At 40.9% G+C, this 16,711-nt stretch overlaps 2 protein-coding genes across 5 annotated transcripts in view; one reads left to right on the top strand and one right to left on the bottom strand.

Annotated features, from left to right (window-relative positions):
* Window positions 1-242: 242 nt before the first annotated feature.
* On the top strand, window positions 243-7,712 carry rgmd (RGM domain family, member D). Its single transcript, XM_046392436.1, has 3 exons — window positions 243-528; window positions 3,653-4,164; window positions 6,043-7,712. Exons 1-3 carry the CDS (start codon window positions 435-437, stop codon window positions 6,730-6,732), a joined length of 1,296 nt encoding a protein of 431 aa, XP_046248392.1. The 5' UTR covers window positions 243-434; the 3' UTR covers window positions 6,733-7,712.
* Window positions 7,713-13,078: 5,366 nt separating this feature from the next.
* Window positions 13,079-16,711, bottom strand: part of celf5a (cugbp, Elav-like family member 5a) — a 180,031-nt gene continuing 176,398 nt past the window's right edge. For all 4 annotated transcript variants that reach the window (XM_046392403.1, XM_046392404.1, XM_046392406.1 and 1 more), the window contains exon 12: window positions 13,079-16,560. The gene's annotated coding sequence lies outside the window, so the exon portion shown is untranslated. The remainder of the gene's footprint in view (window positions 16,561-16,711) is intronic.

The raw sequence follows: 16,711 nt of genomic DNA, 5'->3' as shown, positions 1-16,711 counted from the left end.
TAGTGCAAAGGATTTAAATTTTCCACACGTCTTGTTTCAGTCTTGCAGGAGAAAAGCTGTCACTTTTGAACATACTGACATGTTGTATGTGCGCATAAAATACCGTACTATTTATCAGTTATAATCAGGGCAATTGTTATTTCACACCACCTCCTCTGTTGTTGGGAAGCACTTTTCCACTGTCCTCATCCCCAGTAATTGCAACTACACGTAAACATCAAGTGGTTAGTGAATAATTAGTTTTTCATTGGCTAGCAATCACCTCTGGCCCCGGTCTGCACGTTAGACCCCTCCCTCGTAGAGCCGCCCTGAAGACAGGGGCCCCTTTTGAATGACAGCGCTTGGGAAGGAAGACGAATTTTTGTGTGATTTCCCGCAGCCGCAGCGTCGATGAGAAGCAGTCGAGGAACTCCATTCTAACTGAATGGATTGGTATGGGGAGAAGCGGACCACAAATCACGGCTAAGCGGCAGCTTTGGGACTGTGTAACGTTGACGATGGTTTTACTTTCGCTGCTGTTTCGACCAGGTAAGTGGTGCTCTTTCAATCCGTGCTCCTCCACTCCTCTCCTCTCCTGCATGCGAAGCTGCGTCCCGCTCTCCCCCGGAATGGAGGTGGTTATGGAAAAAGTTAACTTTTTTTTTTCTGGCGTTGTGTGGCTGAACTTAAACGCTTAAATCACTTCAGATTGTCGTCTCGCTGTGTTACCAAAGTTTTTGTTAGTGCTTTGTTGTTTACACGAAGAGAAAAGTCGCTGTTGTTGAAAAGCAGCCTGTCCACTGCGGGGACAAAGTAATGTCCTGTTGCTGCTGAGTATCCCAGCCTCCAGCCTGCGCTGCAATACTTCTATTGCTGCTAGCCGAGCAGCACGAGTTAACTCACTTTACGGACGTCTTTCTGAACACATTTCCAACAGTTCTCACTTAAAACAACACCAGCAAACAAGTTGTCACCAGCTGCTTAACCGTTATGTTTTCCAAAACACAAGCGCCGCCGCAGTTTGGGTTTTATCAAGTTGGGCGAAGTTACGGTTTAGCCCCCAGTTAGCATAGCTCACTAGCAAACTGGTGTGCAGCACCCGCAGTCAGACCAAAAGAAAACCACTAACTTGTTTTTCTATTTTTTTTTTATTAAACTAGAAAATGCCGCTAATCGGACACCAAACGGTCACTATTGCTATTCGAGCCACGGGTCCAACATTACCACGTAGTTCTGAGTGTTTCAGCTGCTGGCGAAGCTAAGAGGACCGTGGTATTCGCCCTATTCATGCTTCATTTATTAACATTGTTAGCTACCATGCATGAGGGTCCAACTTTCTGGCCTCTGAACGTGTTGGTCGCTCCTCTGTCCTCCAGCCAGACAACAGAAACCAAACAAACTGAGAAGCAGCTTGTGTTTTGTATTATGAATTTGATTTATATCATACGATTAGGACAACTCCGAATTTAGTGTTACTGGCATATTTGAGGCACAAAAATTAGTGTCTCCTGGCAATATATACATTGATAATATTATGATGATTATCAGTGTAATATGGGTAAGTTAAGTGTTTGTATGTGTTTGGTAAAATGGCCATGTTTCAGAGATGATTAAAATTTAAATTAATGCAGTTTAATTAAACATCGAAGCTGTAGTGCGAGCCATCACGGCTTTATAAGAATTAAATCCTGATAAAATTATGTGTTAAGATGATGAACAGTAATATTGAGTCATTGTCCAGTACCATAAATAAAGACCCCTTCCTCTTTATTTTCTAAGTACTTTGTTGTATCTTAATGTAGCACCCTTTTTTATTATTTACTTGTAGGTAGTGTTAAAATATCCAAAAATAGTTACTGAGATGCATTTAGACATATAGTAGAGTAATGTAGGTTGTTTCTTAAATGTGTAACACTGCATTAAAATATGTTTGCGTGTTTTTTTTAAGTGTCTACCTGTTATCACAGAGCTCTCCAAAGCAACTATATATGTGTATTAAAACGGTTTATCTAAGATTTAATCCTCTTTGAATGTCCTTTATTCCTTATTATGTACTAATTTTAACATGGGTCTGCATCCACTCATAGTAGTTATGTTGGATGAAAATACTGAGTTTTAACTCTTTCCATTCTGCAGTCTAAAGCCAATAAAAAGCAGTATCTTCATCTCCAGGTCTTAGCAAAAATCTGCTAGGACTTACTAAGACAGATAATGTCTGTGTGATTGTTTTGTTCCTTTCCCATTCCCCCCACATGGTCCTCAAACTTGTCGGTAGCCTACTAAGTGCTGAAGCCTAAAGACCCTTTAGGGAGATGTGTGGTTGTTGATGGCTGTGCAGCCAGTGGTTGTCAAAAAGTGTCAATCACAGCAGTGACCTCGCAGCAAGATGGGGTAGGCCTGTTGGAATTCAGAAGAGGGATGCAGAATGGCTCTAACTTGACCTCTCACACTCCATCTCCTTTATATCAGGGCTTGTGTTGAAGTGCAGTCAGTGAGCAATGATTGTGAGACGCATTAATCATCCGTCATCCCTCCCTCAGTGCTTCAGATGTATGCAAAAGGGAGGAAATGGTGCAAAAATATTCATGTGCACTGGTGTGAATTCTCCGTGCTTATCTTGTTGTCTGTGTCCATGCTGTTGGGAGATTATAAGGAGCTTCGGAGAAAACAGAAGATTATTGTGTTGCAAGAGAGGAGCAGTCTGATCATGCAGCTGATCCATTATTTTGCTGTAAAAGTGATGGATGTGTTGTGGAGGCTTGTTGATGCTGAAATGGAATATATATTCACAACATAGCAGGAGTTAATATCCTGGTCAGCGTATGAGACGTCCCCACCCAACGGTAACACAACACTGAAATGAACTTGATGAATATCCACACTTCTGCTTCCCACAGAAATAGTTGTAATTCTTTGTTTTCCTTTACAATAAGTATCCCACGTGTGAGTCATAACTTCACAGGAAGCCCTGAATTTAGGCGATACCACCCAAATATCACATGCTGTGCTTTGCCGCCCCACCCCCAAGCCCCACCACTCCAGCTTTTAGTTTAGAGTCTAAACTAAAAGAGTCACACCTGTTCAGGAACTCATGGTCTAAAGTTTAGACCATGAGTTCCTGAACAGGTGTGACTCTTTGTCATATTCCCCTTGTGATCTTCTTCAAGTTAGCTGCCCCCATGCACTGAGCACTGCTGTGCCTTATGCTGTAGCTTAATGGACTTCAATTACTTCTGCAGCAGCCAAACCACATTCAGCACCCTCAGGCAAACCACCACAGGTTGGTTTCCTCCTTCAGTGAGCCTACATGCTATTTCTGTGAGGGCTAGTTTGGGGAAATAAGTTCTGACTGACTCTGGAGCACAGTGTGGGTCCGTGGCCTTGTGAGCTCACGCATTTGGGTTTTAATGGCCCTCCTGATTGAGCTAAACTTGATAGTGGAAAAGTTTTGAGTGTGCTGAGGTAATGTATCCATAAATGTCACATGAATTTTAAGATTCTTAGTAGGAGTAAACTGCTTCACTTTCAGATTGGTAGATCTCGTCAGCATCATTTTTGCAGAGAGGGAGGTTACTGATGAACCAAGTTGAGAGGAAAACATTTTCACATTAATTGTGACACACTTGTGATATTGCAGTACAAAATGTTGACTGTTATTGTTTATGTTTTCCAGCTCACTGCCAGCAATGTCGAATCCAACGCTGCAATGCGGAGTATGTGGCTTCTACCTCACCCTCTAGTGGTCTGCAGGAGGACGTGGCTATGGATGTGGACTACTGCATCGCCTTGCGGGCCTATGCCCTGTGCACCAGGCGGCAAGCACGCAGCTGCAGGGGCGACCTGGTCTACCACTCGGCTGTCTTCCGCATTAAGGAGTTATTCTCTCAACATAACTGCTCCAGTGATGGGCCCACCTCCTCCGACAAGGTCCCCAGCACGTCTCGCCCTGCCGTGTCAGAGCTGTGTGACTATGAGAATCGGGTCCTCCTGTCGGGTTCAGCCGGCCAGCAAAAGAAATACGCCCACTGTGGATTATTTGGAGACCCCCACCTACGGACTTTCCGAGACGAGTTTCAGACCTGCAAGGTGGAAGGGGCGTGGCCTCTGATAGACAACCGCTTCCTGTCAGTGCAGGTGACCAATGTGCCTGTTGTCTTAGGCTCCAGCGCCACAGCAACCAGCAAGGTAAGCATGTGTCGAGAGTCGAGCTGAATGATTAGTTGGTCAGTAATGAACAGTTAATGTGAAAATCCAATAGCATCATCATTTTTCAAGCAAAAATGTCAGATATTATGGTTTTAAGATTGTAAAATATGAGGGTTTGCTGCTTTTCTTTTTTGTTTGTGACACTAAATTAAATATTTAGCTTTTGTACTGTTGGTCAGAAAATACAGGCAAAGTGAAGACATCACCAGTGGTGGGCTTCACAAGAAATTGTGAAGGCAGTCAGTTTGGTTTTTTAAAAAACATTTTAAAGACAAATGGTTTTTTCAAGTATAAGCAATGAACGAACTGTGAAATTAATCAACAGTGAAAATCATTTTTGGTTGCAGACCTGGTTTGGAACAATGGTTCCCATCAGTTTCCCTTAAAACAAACCAAATCTTTTCATTCTTCATCTGTTTCAAAGTTTTGATTTTCTTGTCTCATAGAAGCCTGAATAAGTTAATCTGTTGAAGTGTTCAAAAAACAAAACAGGAAAACAAACGAACAACAAAATCAAGATTAAAGAAAAGTCTGGTGGAACAAACCAAATCTTGGCTTTATTTTTTAGGGCAGTGCTTTTCTCATTACAGACACCTACGTCCATTTCAGAAATGAACACATTCTTGTACACTGGAAACTAATGGCCTCTATGAGCAGGCTGTTTCTGAGTCCGGGCTTGCTAGCTCAAGTATTGCCATAAAGTATCAAACATGTGAAGTTAATCGTCATTCCATGGTGCCTCTCGAGCCTCCAGCATTCCTCTTGTCTTGGAGCTCCTTCAGATCTGTGAGGGAAAAGAGAGAGGTGGGGAGTCCTTCAGTGGTGTTGAATCACAGACATGCTTGAGCGCTCTACCTTTAACACATGGGTGGTCATATGGTAGTGATTAACGCTCACTCAAACATTTTCCTCCACCACCACGATCTGGAATGTTTTTTCACCCCTCTGGTCAAATAATTAACTGGCTGCTTTTTGTATAAATATGGAATAATGAGGAAAAATAAAGGAATAATTGGACAGCAGCGAGGATTTTTGATTCTTTTAATTCAACTGGCTGATCCTACACTGAGTATTTCAGAACTAACTCTTCAAGGCATTTGCAGTGTTTTCTGGTTGTGCAACCTAATGTAAACCTTGTAATGTGGGCATTGTCTGTGCCAGCACCCGCATGCCCCCGTTATGCTTTTGGAGTTGTTTTCAACTGCCAGACTTGAGACAGGAAATCATCCATCAAATACAGTATCCCCTTAAGTGTAAACTTAACCACAGCCACTGCTTTGTCAAGGTACTTCGAAAAAAACAGAGGCTAGGCCACAGTTTTTCAAAGCTCAGCTGGAATACAAATCATAGTCAGTCAGTGAGTAAGCTCAAGCAGTGCCAGAGTCGGAAAAGTGTTGGAAGATACATGGAGATTTGAGGCTGTTATGAAACCATGTGGTGTGAGCCAACATTCAGAGAATGCTAGTGGAAATGTTGCTATTTTAGTGCTAGTAATTTGTTTTAGATGGAAAAAAGGATTTGTGATAGTGCAGACCACACATTGATTATATTTGTGGTTTATTTGAATTGTAACAATCCAGTGGATCATTGACAGCAAACCTCTGAACATTTTGCAGTAGTTATGAATTGGCTTGAGAGAGCGTCACTGCGTGTGGGCCTTGAACACCTTCCACAGCAGTTTCCTGCTGCCACCCTGTGGCTTCAGTTGATACTGCTGTTAGTCAAGATTAATTTGGGCATATTTTGTCTGCCTTCATATTGAAGTAAAGATGTGAGCTTGTAGCTCATTAACCAGTAAAAATAGTTTAGTAAAATACAAGACAAGAAATAAAATCTTATGTTTTCCCCTTATTTCAGATCACTGTGATCTTCAAGTCGTACCACGGCTGTACAGACCAGAAGGTGTACCAGGCCACCACAGAAGATCTGCCATTGGCCTTTCAGGATGGGACTCGCAGTGGCGGAGAGAGTGGCAGCCTGAGCATTGTAGAGCGGGGCGGCTCTGGTGTGGGCCGGCAAGTGAAGATACAGGCCCGCTACATTGGCACCTCCATCATCGTCCGGCGAGTGGGCAGCTACCTGACCTTTGCCATCCGCATGCCAGAAGACACGCTGGACTATTCAGAGGACAATGGCGGTCTGCAGCTCTGCCTGCATGGCTGTCCACGGAACGAGCTCATCAAAGAGCACACGCTGGGCCGTCAGAGCCAGCAGCCCCGCCTGCAGGGCACCAACACAGAGCTGGGTCCTTTACGGCCCCCTCATCAGATCTACACAGTGGAGCGGGCCACGGCCAAGTGTAGAGAGACTCTGCAGGTGGAGGACGTGTACTTTCAGTCGTGTGTGTTCGACTTGCTGACCACAGGAGACCCTGAGTTCTCTATGGCAGCGTATGGGGCTCTGGAGGATTTAAAGGCATTGCCACCCAGTAAACTGAAGCAGAATTCCCCAAGTTTTTCCAACCGAGGGGCTTCACGCACGTCGGCTGCATCAGCAGCCAGCGGCTCCCTGCTCTCACTCCTACTTCTCATTCTGCTGCTTTTGTGAAAAATAAAATGAATTTAAATGATTTTTAAAAAAGAGAAACATGTAGACAAACAGAACTTGGAAGCATTACTAGCTTGAGGAAAGAGTGACTAGAGCTCAGACCTATGTCTTTGTAATTTTTGGGGAGGGGACTTCGTGAGTGTTGTGAGCTTTTCTGTTTTTGTTAACTGAAGGATTTCTCTATCTCCACATCACTTTTTCTCTGGATTTCTGCATTGGTCCTATCATTTCAACAAAAATAGAAATGAATGAAATCATGTGGTTTAGGATCAACTACAGCATCTGCACCATTTTCACCTACTCACTGTTAATTGGTTTACAACAGTCAAAAGGTTAAACTCATTATCATGTGTGCTGACATCAAGGCAGCTAAACAGAAATAATTATTTTTTTGTAAATATTTCATTTTGACGGAGAAAATGAACAACCTCCAAACACTCCACTATGCATGAAGCTGCATATGTAACTCCATACTGTATGTAAGCTGTTCCTGTGCACAGCAATAAGGCTTTAAGGTCCTGTATAACCCAGTGATATCAATAGCACTTAACGGTTTTGATGGCAAGTTTTGTGTATTTAAATGTTATTTCTTTGCCTGCTTCAGCTGTTGTTTCAGAAATTGGTATGATAAATACACAGGATCCAACAACTGTATGTGAAAACTACCTATCCATAACGTATGATGTGCCAGTGTGATATTCAACAGTTCCATTCTCATCTTCTGTGAAACACTCCCTCTTCAAGCTGTTTGGCTTCCAGTTTTAAAGGTAAAAAGAAAGACAAATCTTTATATAATAATATATTAAAAGAGTGTATATATGTGTTTTATATTATGTACATTTGCCTGTGTATAGATGTTTTAACTGTAATATGTTTTACATTTGTTGTGTTTAGTAGGTTATTTGAAGACATTGTAAGAAAAGTAATATGTGTTGTGCTGTACATGTAATTTTCTGTATTAAAGGGTTGGACACTCCTAACCAGGGTCTGTTTTTTTATATCATGGGTCGATATTTGTATGAAGAGGTTCTCTGTCAGCTTCTCTACTCCCACAAATCTGGGTTATGAACCTTGCTGTAGCATTAATATGGAAACGAGTTTATGGTTTACAGTGTTAGATTTGTCTTACTGTGCCCATGTCCTGTAATACCACTTCTGTCCTGATGGGGTCCTCAGTCCATCAGGCCTGACAGCAGCCTGTATAAAGGGAGTTTTGACAAGCTGTCTGTGTAGCTGTAGGGATCCACAGTATGTTCTCAGTCCCCTGTGTAAATGTTACCTCTGAGTGCTGAGCTGGCTGCTGGCTTTGCTTTTGTGTGCCAGAGCTCTGCATGGCTCCAAATAGGATTTAGTTTGTGGTTAACACCAGGTTAGAGTCAACACACGCACGCTGCTGATATTTGCACTACATATGTGAACAGTGAGTGCTATGATTAGAAAGAGGATTGTGATCAGGTTTTATCGCCATCAGAAATGCAATTAACAAAGCTCCTGCACACTCGTTGTGAAGACATTAAGAATTAATGCTCTATAATTAACAGATTTCATTTATATCCTGAATTAATTTAAAAGTATCTTAGCCCTTACGTTACCGAATGACAGCATGTTTCGTCACACGTGCAATCATACTTAATCTCGCCACATCCCATTTCTTCAAATGAAGACACCACAGAGAGCTGTATGATTGGTAAGGGGCTGGCCAATGAAACGTGTCTCCATTTGGTCCCATTATATGTGAAGCTTGAATCAGGTCTTCTTAGTATGAGCAGGACAGTGGGGAGATGGAGAAGGATGAAGAGAGGGAGGGAGATGATGTGGATTGGTCAGTCTTGGTAAGTGACTGAAAGTATGTAATTATGTACTGAAGTATTGTGTTTGAGTACAATTGATGTACTTTCTTTCCATTCACCTTATACTTTTATTCCTGCACTTCAACAGCATATACGCTTTGTACTTTACAACTTTTATCTGTCAAATATAGTTATTTGTCACTTCAGATAATGATTTCACATAAAGAATACTCATGATAAGCTTATAAAATACTTTTTAATATTTTTAAAACTTGAAAAGTTGTTCCCAAAGTCGAGTCAAGTCGATTGTCAAGTCAAGACCCAAAGAGGTAAAATCATCCAACTAACGCCCCCACTCCCTACCCCCCAAAAATAGAAAAGTTAAAAAACAAAGAAAATCTCTCCTGCCCCATTAATCATGTCAAGATCTTTCAGATTTATCTTGTAATGTTTTGGAACTGTATACAAAGTAGTTCAAACTATCTCCACCTGCAGCAGCTACAACAAACAATGCCGCTTACACACTGACACATCAGTATCAATCATGACATTTTACTGCAGAAGAAGTACTTCTGATACTTTCAAACCAGTGCATTTTGCGATACTGAATTTCTTTCACTTGTAATGAAGTATGTTTACATTTATGTAGTGGTTCCTTTATTTGAGTAAATGGAAACTGAATACTTCTCTGACCACTACGCTCACCTTTCATGTGAATACATGACTCTAAATGTTAGGTTGGAAACTGAGCTGCTGAATTGTACTCTGTGTATGTGTATTCTTCCATTTGCTTTATAACATGAAACATAGTTAAAAAAGCTTCAGGCCTCGTCTTGATTGATGTCGTATTTTGAGCTGCAGCCACGTGACAGCACAGTCAGGCAGCTTCAGTCTTACATAATAACCCCATGTGAGAGCGCCCTCTCAGTCTGTTCAAAGACTGTGAGACTCTTGACAACTTTTGAATATCTTAAATTTAGGAGCTCTTTTTTGAAATGTAGATTTATGTTGAGAACTTCCTACTTTTTAAAAATTGGAAATAAGAAGAGCATGTCAAAGCCTCCAAAGTCAACACTTGATAGGCTGAAGAGGAGTCCCGTCCATGTTTATTAGCAGGGAGGATGTTGCATGGGTTGCAGGAACATACTGCTCGTCCACCCATCTTTGAGCCATCCTGTCTTGACTTTCTCCTGTAAACAAGGACAATTACCAAGTTAATGAGTTGAGAAAAAAACTGCTTGAGTGATTGATACTCTCAGTGGGGAAATTAATTTGATATTAATAGAGCACTTGGCAAGATAAATAGATAGTGGTGTGTGAGTCCTCTCCTTGATTGATAATGGATAGATTGATGGCTGTCTTAATGCAAGATGTTCCTTAGATTTAAATGAGGTGGCCTTGATGAGCATTATGGGGCTTCAAATTACTTTGATACAGATATTTAAAGGTACCATACCTCAAGTTAGAGAGGATATTCAGGTGCATATTACATGATAATATCAGATGATAAGGCGCATGATTAGTGATTCCAGCATGAATAAAGCATCTTTTGAAATTTGGCTGTTTAGACTCGATTTATTGATGCTAAATGATGCATGTGATGTCTGTCTGCCATAGTTGTAAACTCGTTCAGCTGCTCTTGTGAGATTGTATTTGCCTCCAGTTTCACAAGCGGCTCCTTAAACGATGACTTTGTATCATTCCTGCAGTTGCTGATGACTTGCAAGGCCCCTTAACCTTCCTTCGCTGAAGCATTTTTGCTTAATGATGCACTCAGAGTCTGATTGTTGCACCGGGTAGAAGACATTCAACATACACGTGCATTAACACCCTGTTACATGGGTCATTGCAGCAGAACAAAGAGCGAGAAGTTACTCATTTCTTGGCAAGTTTGTGTGTGTAAGTGTGTGTTTGTTGGGGGGGGCACTGCTCTAGTCGCAGTGATTATACAGCTATCTCATACCACAGGCTCTCATACCTGACCAACTCAATCCTTCTGTGTCTACTCAATAATCAGAGTGACAGCGAGCAACAAGACATATCTCACCCACTGGCTCACTCCAGAATGGGTATTGACCTACATATCAAATCATACGCTCCTGGCTTGTATGATAGAGATTCTTATAGGGGGGGAAAAAAATAACACAGAGTGATTGGCAGTCCTACTTCAGTAAACACGTTGCATCCCGTGGGTTTCTGCCTCTTCATGTGTATTTGCTGTTATGGGTAACATACCACGTTGAAGGGAAATGTGGTCTGCAAATCCTACAGCCAGGACGTCCTGCCATTTCAGCAGTGTTTTCTCTGCTACTGTAACAGTACAGAACAGCTGAGAGCACCTGGTTGTCTGAGTGTGTATTTTTATTAACGAGCCAATGTCACCAAACTTTTAACAAATGGCCCCCCGGCACCCTGACGCTCTGAAAAACCCAGCTCGGAAATTAAGCATCTGCATCATAAATCTTGGAAAGTTACAATAATTTGCAATTCACTCCCTCATCAAAGGCAATATTACCCTAATTTATTATCTCCCTGCACGAGGGGCGCGCAAAGGCCGTGGAGATAAGAGTTTATCAGGAGGGGGATTGATTTTCATTAACTGATTGTAATAAAGATGAACTGCCTGCCGTGCACACTGACCAAGAGCCACACTTTATTGTAATTGGGACAATTTATTTCATGAGCCAGTGGCTCTACTTTTTTGTCCCTCCCATTCCTTTTTTTTTTTCATACCCATCGCTGCTCCTCAAAATGTGAATGTGGTGTCTCTCAGCTGTACTGCTGCTGCTGCTGCTGATGGCTTCTGATGTATGAAGATGATGATTACAAGGTGGAGAGGCACGTCAACTGTCAGCACATACTGCATCAGAGTTTGGCTTCTGGCCTCAAAGCAGAGCTGTAGTTACTGTGTGTAAACTTGACTGATACTCGATGCCTCCCTCATTTCAATTTCCTGCCTCCCGCTTGTCAAAGTGTTAATGTTATTTGTTCCCCTGTCTCCGTCTCTTTCTCTCGCAGCTCTCTCCTCACAATCAGTGACACCCCCCAGCCACCTGATGTTTACGTGCCATAGATTTGTTTTTGAATTATGTACCCATCATATATGTTGTGACACATATTTCAGTTGTACTGTGTCTCCCTGCAACAGAGCAGCATCAGGGGACCTGCTAGCTGGTAAAGCCCCCAGTCTTCACAGTGACAGATAATCCAAATCATACTGCACTGCTGAGCTTCTGTATGAGTAAAAAAATGGGTGCCTTTCCTCACCTGAAGCTGCGGCGTTTTATGATGAATCCCGTCTAGTGAGAGAGAGAGACATCAACTGCCTCATGTGAAAAACAACATGTTTAAAAAAGTTGTACAGGATGTACAGCAGTAACCTGGTTGTCCTCTGAATGACACTATCACCATGGTTTCATGACTTAACAGGGATGAGGCTTCAGTAGCAGACTCCAAGGTGGCAAGCTGCACAAGGTCTTACAAACTTTCAAGGTCCTTGAGATGCAGAAAGGAGTAAATCCTGGTGCAACAACTCCCTCTGTCTTTGCACTGTGGTTCAGCACTCCATTCAGTATAATATGACTGGGAGAAACAAAAACCATCCAGTTTGAATTTTTATTGTAAAATTGGAAAAAAAGGAGAGAAAGAGAGAAAAGCCCCGATAAGCGTTTCTTTTTGATACATATCTTTATCTTACCGTAACCATTAAAGAAATGAAAATGGCTAAATAAATCATAAATAAATAAATAAATAATAAAATAAATAATAAATAAATAAACATCAAGTTACATACTTGACCTGATAATTATAAAATTATTAAATCATCAATCATTAATATGAAGTAATCTAAGCAGCAGGTATTAAGAAATTTCAACAGGGGAAAAAATGTTTGGTTTCTCAGGCTAATACAGAACACATAGTTTTTTTTTTAAGTTTTTTTTTTATAAAAAGATACTGCTTTCCCTGTCAGTTAATCCATGCTGTACTGACGCTGCCACAAAAACAGGTGGCGCTCTCCTTTAAAAAAAAAAAACAAAAAAAAAAGAAGAACAATACAACCTGTAAACTGCATTTTCTCCTCCAGTTTTCAAGAATAATACTGAGATTCCTCTTTTTGCGCCCTGTATGTCAGTAAAGTCTTCATCACAGACTCCATACTGCTATTTATATGTTTTTGTATGTTTTGTGCTGAGAAACCAGAAAGTTAAAATCTTTATAAAGCAATAATCCCCCCCCTCCCAAATTCAGACCCTAAATCTATATGTATCCAAAGAAAGGTCCTGTGCTGATTTTCCATAATATACAGATTTCATATTTATAATAAGCTACTATCCTTAGCATTCAAACCATAGTTAAAGAATCATATTGTTAATACGAGTAGTACCATAATCATAATCTTTAACCCAGCCCCCATTGAGCATGCTCAGAGATTGAAAGGGCACCATGGTAGGATGACAAATATTAAAAAATGGTTTAACAAATGGATGCAAAATTTAAAACGATGTAGAAGATAAACTTGAGTTTGACGACATGCAGCTTAATTATAACACCATTGAAATCAGTGCTGCTATTTCCTGTCTTTTTTCCAGTGCATTTTCAGTCAGCTCAAATGTTAAACTCCATCATATTGTTCTTGGATTTCAGTCATTTCATTACTTTTCTTTCCCTTTTCTACATTTCACCCTAGATATGTATGTTCATGCTTATGCACTCTTCTAAAGCCGTCTCCATTTACAAACCTTCACTATTTTAATTGCATTTGATCAAATTTCATTTTTTTTCCTGGCAGAATGAAATTAACTCAACATCTTTTCAAACTCATTACACTTCAGCCACAGCTGGCATCTTTAATTTGCATTACCCAAGCTGTTGTGAAGGCCGAATTTAATTTGATTTTAATTATTTAAAAAATTCTCACCAGTAGAAATCCCATAAGAAAAGATTTTCGAGTGGGTTTATAAGGCCCTGTATGGCCTGGGGAAAGGAGAGCATATATCACAGCTTCCTAAAGCTGCTGGGCCCCCTGACAGGAGAGAGGAAACTAACACTAACTCATCAGGGAAGGGGAAAAGAAGCTGTCTTCTGGAAAATATATATGGAATCTAATCTTTTCACTCATCTGTGTCATTACAGCCTGAACTGACCCCTTTTCCTACAATGCTATACTACAATCACATTATCAAATATTTTGTTCTACTGATCAGTATTTCCTGAAAAATAACACATTTAGAAGAAATTCTTAAATTTTCTAGAATTCATCTGGCACACATTTTAAGTGTTAAGGATGAGGAAATGCAGTGGATATGTTTACATAATTTGGCAATTCATAATGAGAAAAGGCATCTTCAAAAGACTCTTCATTCTCTAGTATTTCATTTCTACCTTAAGTATCCGCTGCAGCCGAACAATATACAGTGAAAGAGGATAGTGTTTGTTAACGAAACTCCCACTTTCTAATAATACTGGTCCTGTGAAGCAGTAATTGTACGAATAAAGTAGCTAAACCAAAGTAGATCTTAAAGGTACAGTCATCGGGACCTGGGAAGCCATTGTGGTGATGACGTGTTGAACCAGACTGCAAAGGTACAGTAGTCCTGTCTTCTTCCTATGTGTGATGGGGCCATAGGGACAGCACTGTAACTCGATGACTGAAGCACTGACGTGTCTAAAGTTTAGAGCAATGATCAGAGCGCTGAGGTCTCCCAGAGCCCTGAGGGGCAAGCCGCTTCACAGCAACCTGCGTCACCAAAGAGCATGTTGGGAAAAAAAAAAAAAGCAATTCAAACTAAAAGGCAACTGGATGGATGTTGAAGTTAAACAAATCTGAGCTTGAAATGGACTTAAAAAAAACAAAGCAGATAAACTCAGCTTTCATCTCGGATGTACTGTACTTGTGTCTCTCTTTTTTTTTAAAAAAAAAAAAAACACAATGATGCTACTTTGGTTAATTAATCACATCTGATACTGCGTGATGTGTCGTGACCACACTGTGTAGGAGTCATGTGTGACCGGCGCTAATGGTAAGCTGTCGTGTTGTTGAAGCAGCAGCAGCAGCTGTAGCAGCTACACTTACAGGCCTGCTGCTGTCTAATTGATGGATCATTTTGCTCTTAATTTGACCTCCTAAGGCTGGTAATGCCAGGCTGTTCCTCACTGTGTACAAGCTCTTACTGTGCTATTATACCCTTTGGAAAGAAACTATACAGCTGTTCTTCACTGAAGAACTTGTATAATCTACTCTAAACACTATATACAGATCAGATCTTTTGATTTCTCTGCAATCACGGCATGGATCTCAGTGTCTTTCAAACATCCCACAGGAGATGTCGCCTCTGTCAGATCTGAGGTCGCCTCTGAGACAGTGGACAGTAGCAAGGGGGTGAAAAGACTCCCATCCAACCACTGAGAGAAAAATGGACTCTGTCACTCAGTCAATTCATTCAAAATGCCAATGTCTAATTGATTGTGCATCTTGTGCCCTGCGGTGCTGCTCCCCATCTGATCAATATTACCATTATCCTAATTATGCTGTGGGTTAGCTCTTGGCCCCCGTGAACTGATGGTCCCTATTAAGAGAGAGATCTGCTGGCACTTGGAGGTGAGGTGAGGAGGAGGGCGGAGGGGGAGAGAAAGAGGAGGGAAGTCTTGCTCTCGCCTGCTGAGAGCAGCTGGAGGAGCTTGGCAGCGGGAGAGGGCACGACCCGGCAGGGACCACTGTGACATGCCGATGGAAATTTTTTACAACTGCTGTCAGGCTCATTTGTATATTTTATTATTACAGACGCTGTGCTGTTTTACTGCTGCGTATTCAGCTCAGCCGGGTGGCACTTTTAGCACAGTGCTTTATGGTCAGATTATCTGTAATATCAAGGCTTTAATGGTGACATGGAATTACCCTTGCTTCAATTATGGAATTTCGACATGCTGACAGGGACAGAAGACAGCATTACATGGCTAAATACACTGTAGATCACTGACGTTTGGTTTAGGAGGTTGTTGCCGTGTCACATTTGGCACTACGAGACTCGTTTCCTCTTCTGCTGACACAATAATCCCGACAGATCACACACACACACACCCGAGATGAAATGCTGCGATGAAGCAACAAGTGGCAAAAGAACATATCTGAACATGCCCAAATAAATATCTAACCCACATATTCTACGCCACTAAATTAGTATAGCTGTCTTTTTTTATACATTTTTTTTCTGTTTTGTTTTAATATCCTCAAACCCAGTAGCCATAAATGTAAACGGAAAAGAAACCAAAACCCTTTTTCTCTTTTTTTTTTCAACCTGAAGCTAGTATTTCTTCTTAAGTTTAATTTGTAATATCATTAGTAGTAGTTTGTAGTATTAGTATCATTAATACTATATATTACTGTTCAGAACAATAAAAATGTTTGGTCCTTTGGTCCCTTAGGGGTGAAAGATTTGCAGTTCTACTGTTGATAATGGAAACCTCAGTGACCTCCAAGAGTCATAGTTTTGCGCTTGCTGAGAGAGACGGTGAGAGAATAAGAGAAAGAGGGAAAGAGAAAGAAAGTCTGTCAGTGGACATATAGAATAGCTTCTTTTTTTCCACTGTTTTTCTTGATCTTCAAGTTTTAACCCTCATTTGTCCAGTACAGTAAAAGCCACAAGCGCCTCTTTCCTTAAATATAAGTGTATATAATATGTATATAGAAATCTATTTGTTGTTGCTGCTTTTTTGTTTGTAAGTTTGTTGCTTAATTAACAATTCAAGTCTCAACAAGAAAAAGTTCTGTTGTTCAGTCTCATCACATGTTTTTTCAGTTTTTTTTTCTTCTCGTCTTTCTTGTTCTGTGCCATCTGTTACTGTTAAGTCCGCCGGTGAAGCGCCTCCTCCTCCTCCTCCTCTTTTGCATCTTCTTTTTTCTGCCGTAACCTATATCTTCATAAGTAAATGCTGATATGTCTTCAAAAATTCCTTATGTGTTGATTTTTTTAAAACATATTTTGCTTTCAAAGAAAAAAAGTTTAACTCCTCCGAGATATCTTCATGTGTCCTCTAAAACCTGAAAAACAGAAAGAAAGGGCAATTTCAGATCTCACTGCTCATTAAACTGTCATGCCAAAGATCCATTTCTTTAAACTTTGGATAGTTCAATATGGCCCTATTATACCAGTGTAATGGTCCTGAGAGAGCTAACCCACACTGACACACCA

Source organism: Scatophagus argus, chromosome 6 (assembly GCF_020382885.2).
Source record: "Scatophagus argus isolate fScaArg1 chromosome 6, fScaArg1.pri, whole genome shotgun sequence".
In the NCBI taxonomy this organism is placed as follows: Eukaryota; Metazoa; Chordata; class Actinopteri; family Scatophagidae; genus Scatophagus; species Scatophagus argus.
This window is presented reverse-complemented; position numbering and strand designations above follow the sequence as displayed.

Bases quoted from the DNA above. Each gene is read 5' to 3' on its own strand.
- rgmd (XM_046392436.1), top strand. From the start codon at position 435: ATGGGGAGAAGCGGACCACAAATCACGGCTAAGCGGCAGCTTTGGGAC. The intron at 529-3,652 runs GTAAGTGGTGCT...TATGTTTTCCAG, and splicing joins TTCGCTGCTGTTTCGACCAG to CTCACTGCCAGCAATGTCGA. The intron at 4,165-6,042 runs GTAAGCATGTGT...CCCTTATTTCAG, and splicing joins GCGCCACAGCAACCAGCAAG to ATCACTGTGATCTTCAAGTC.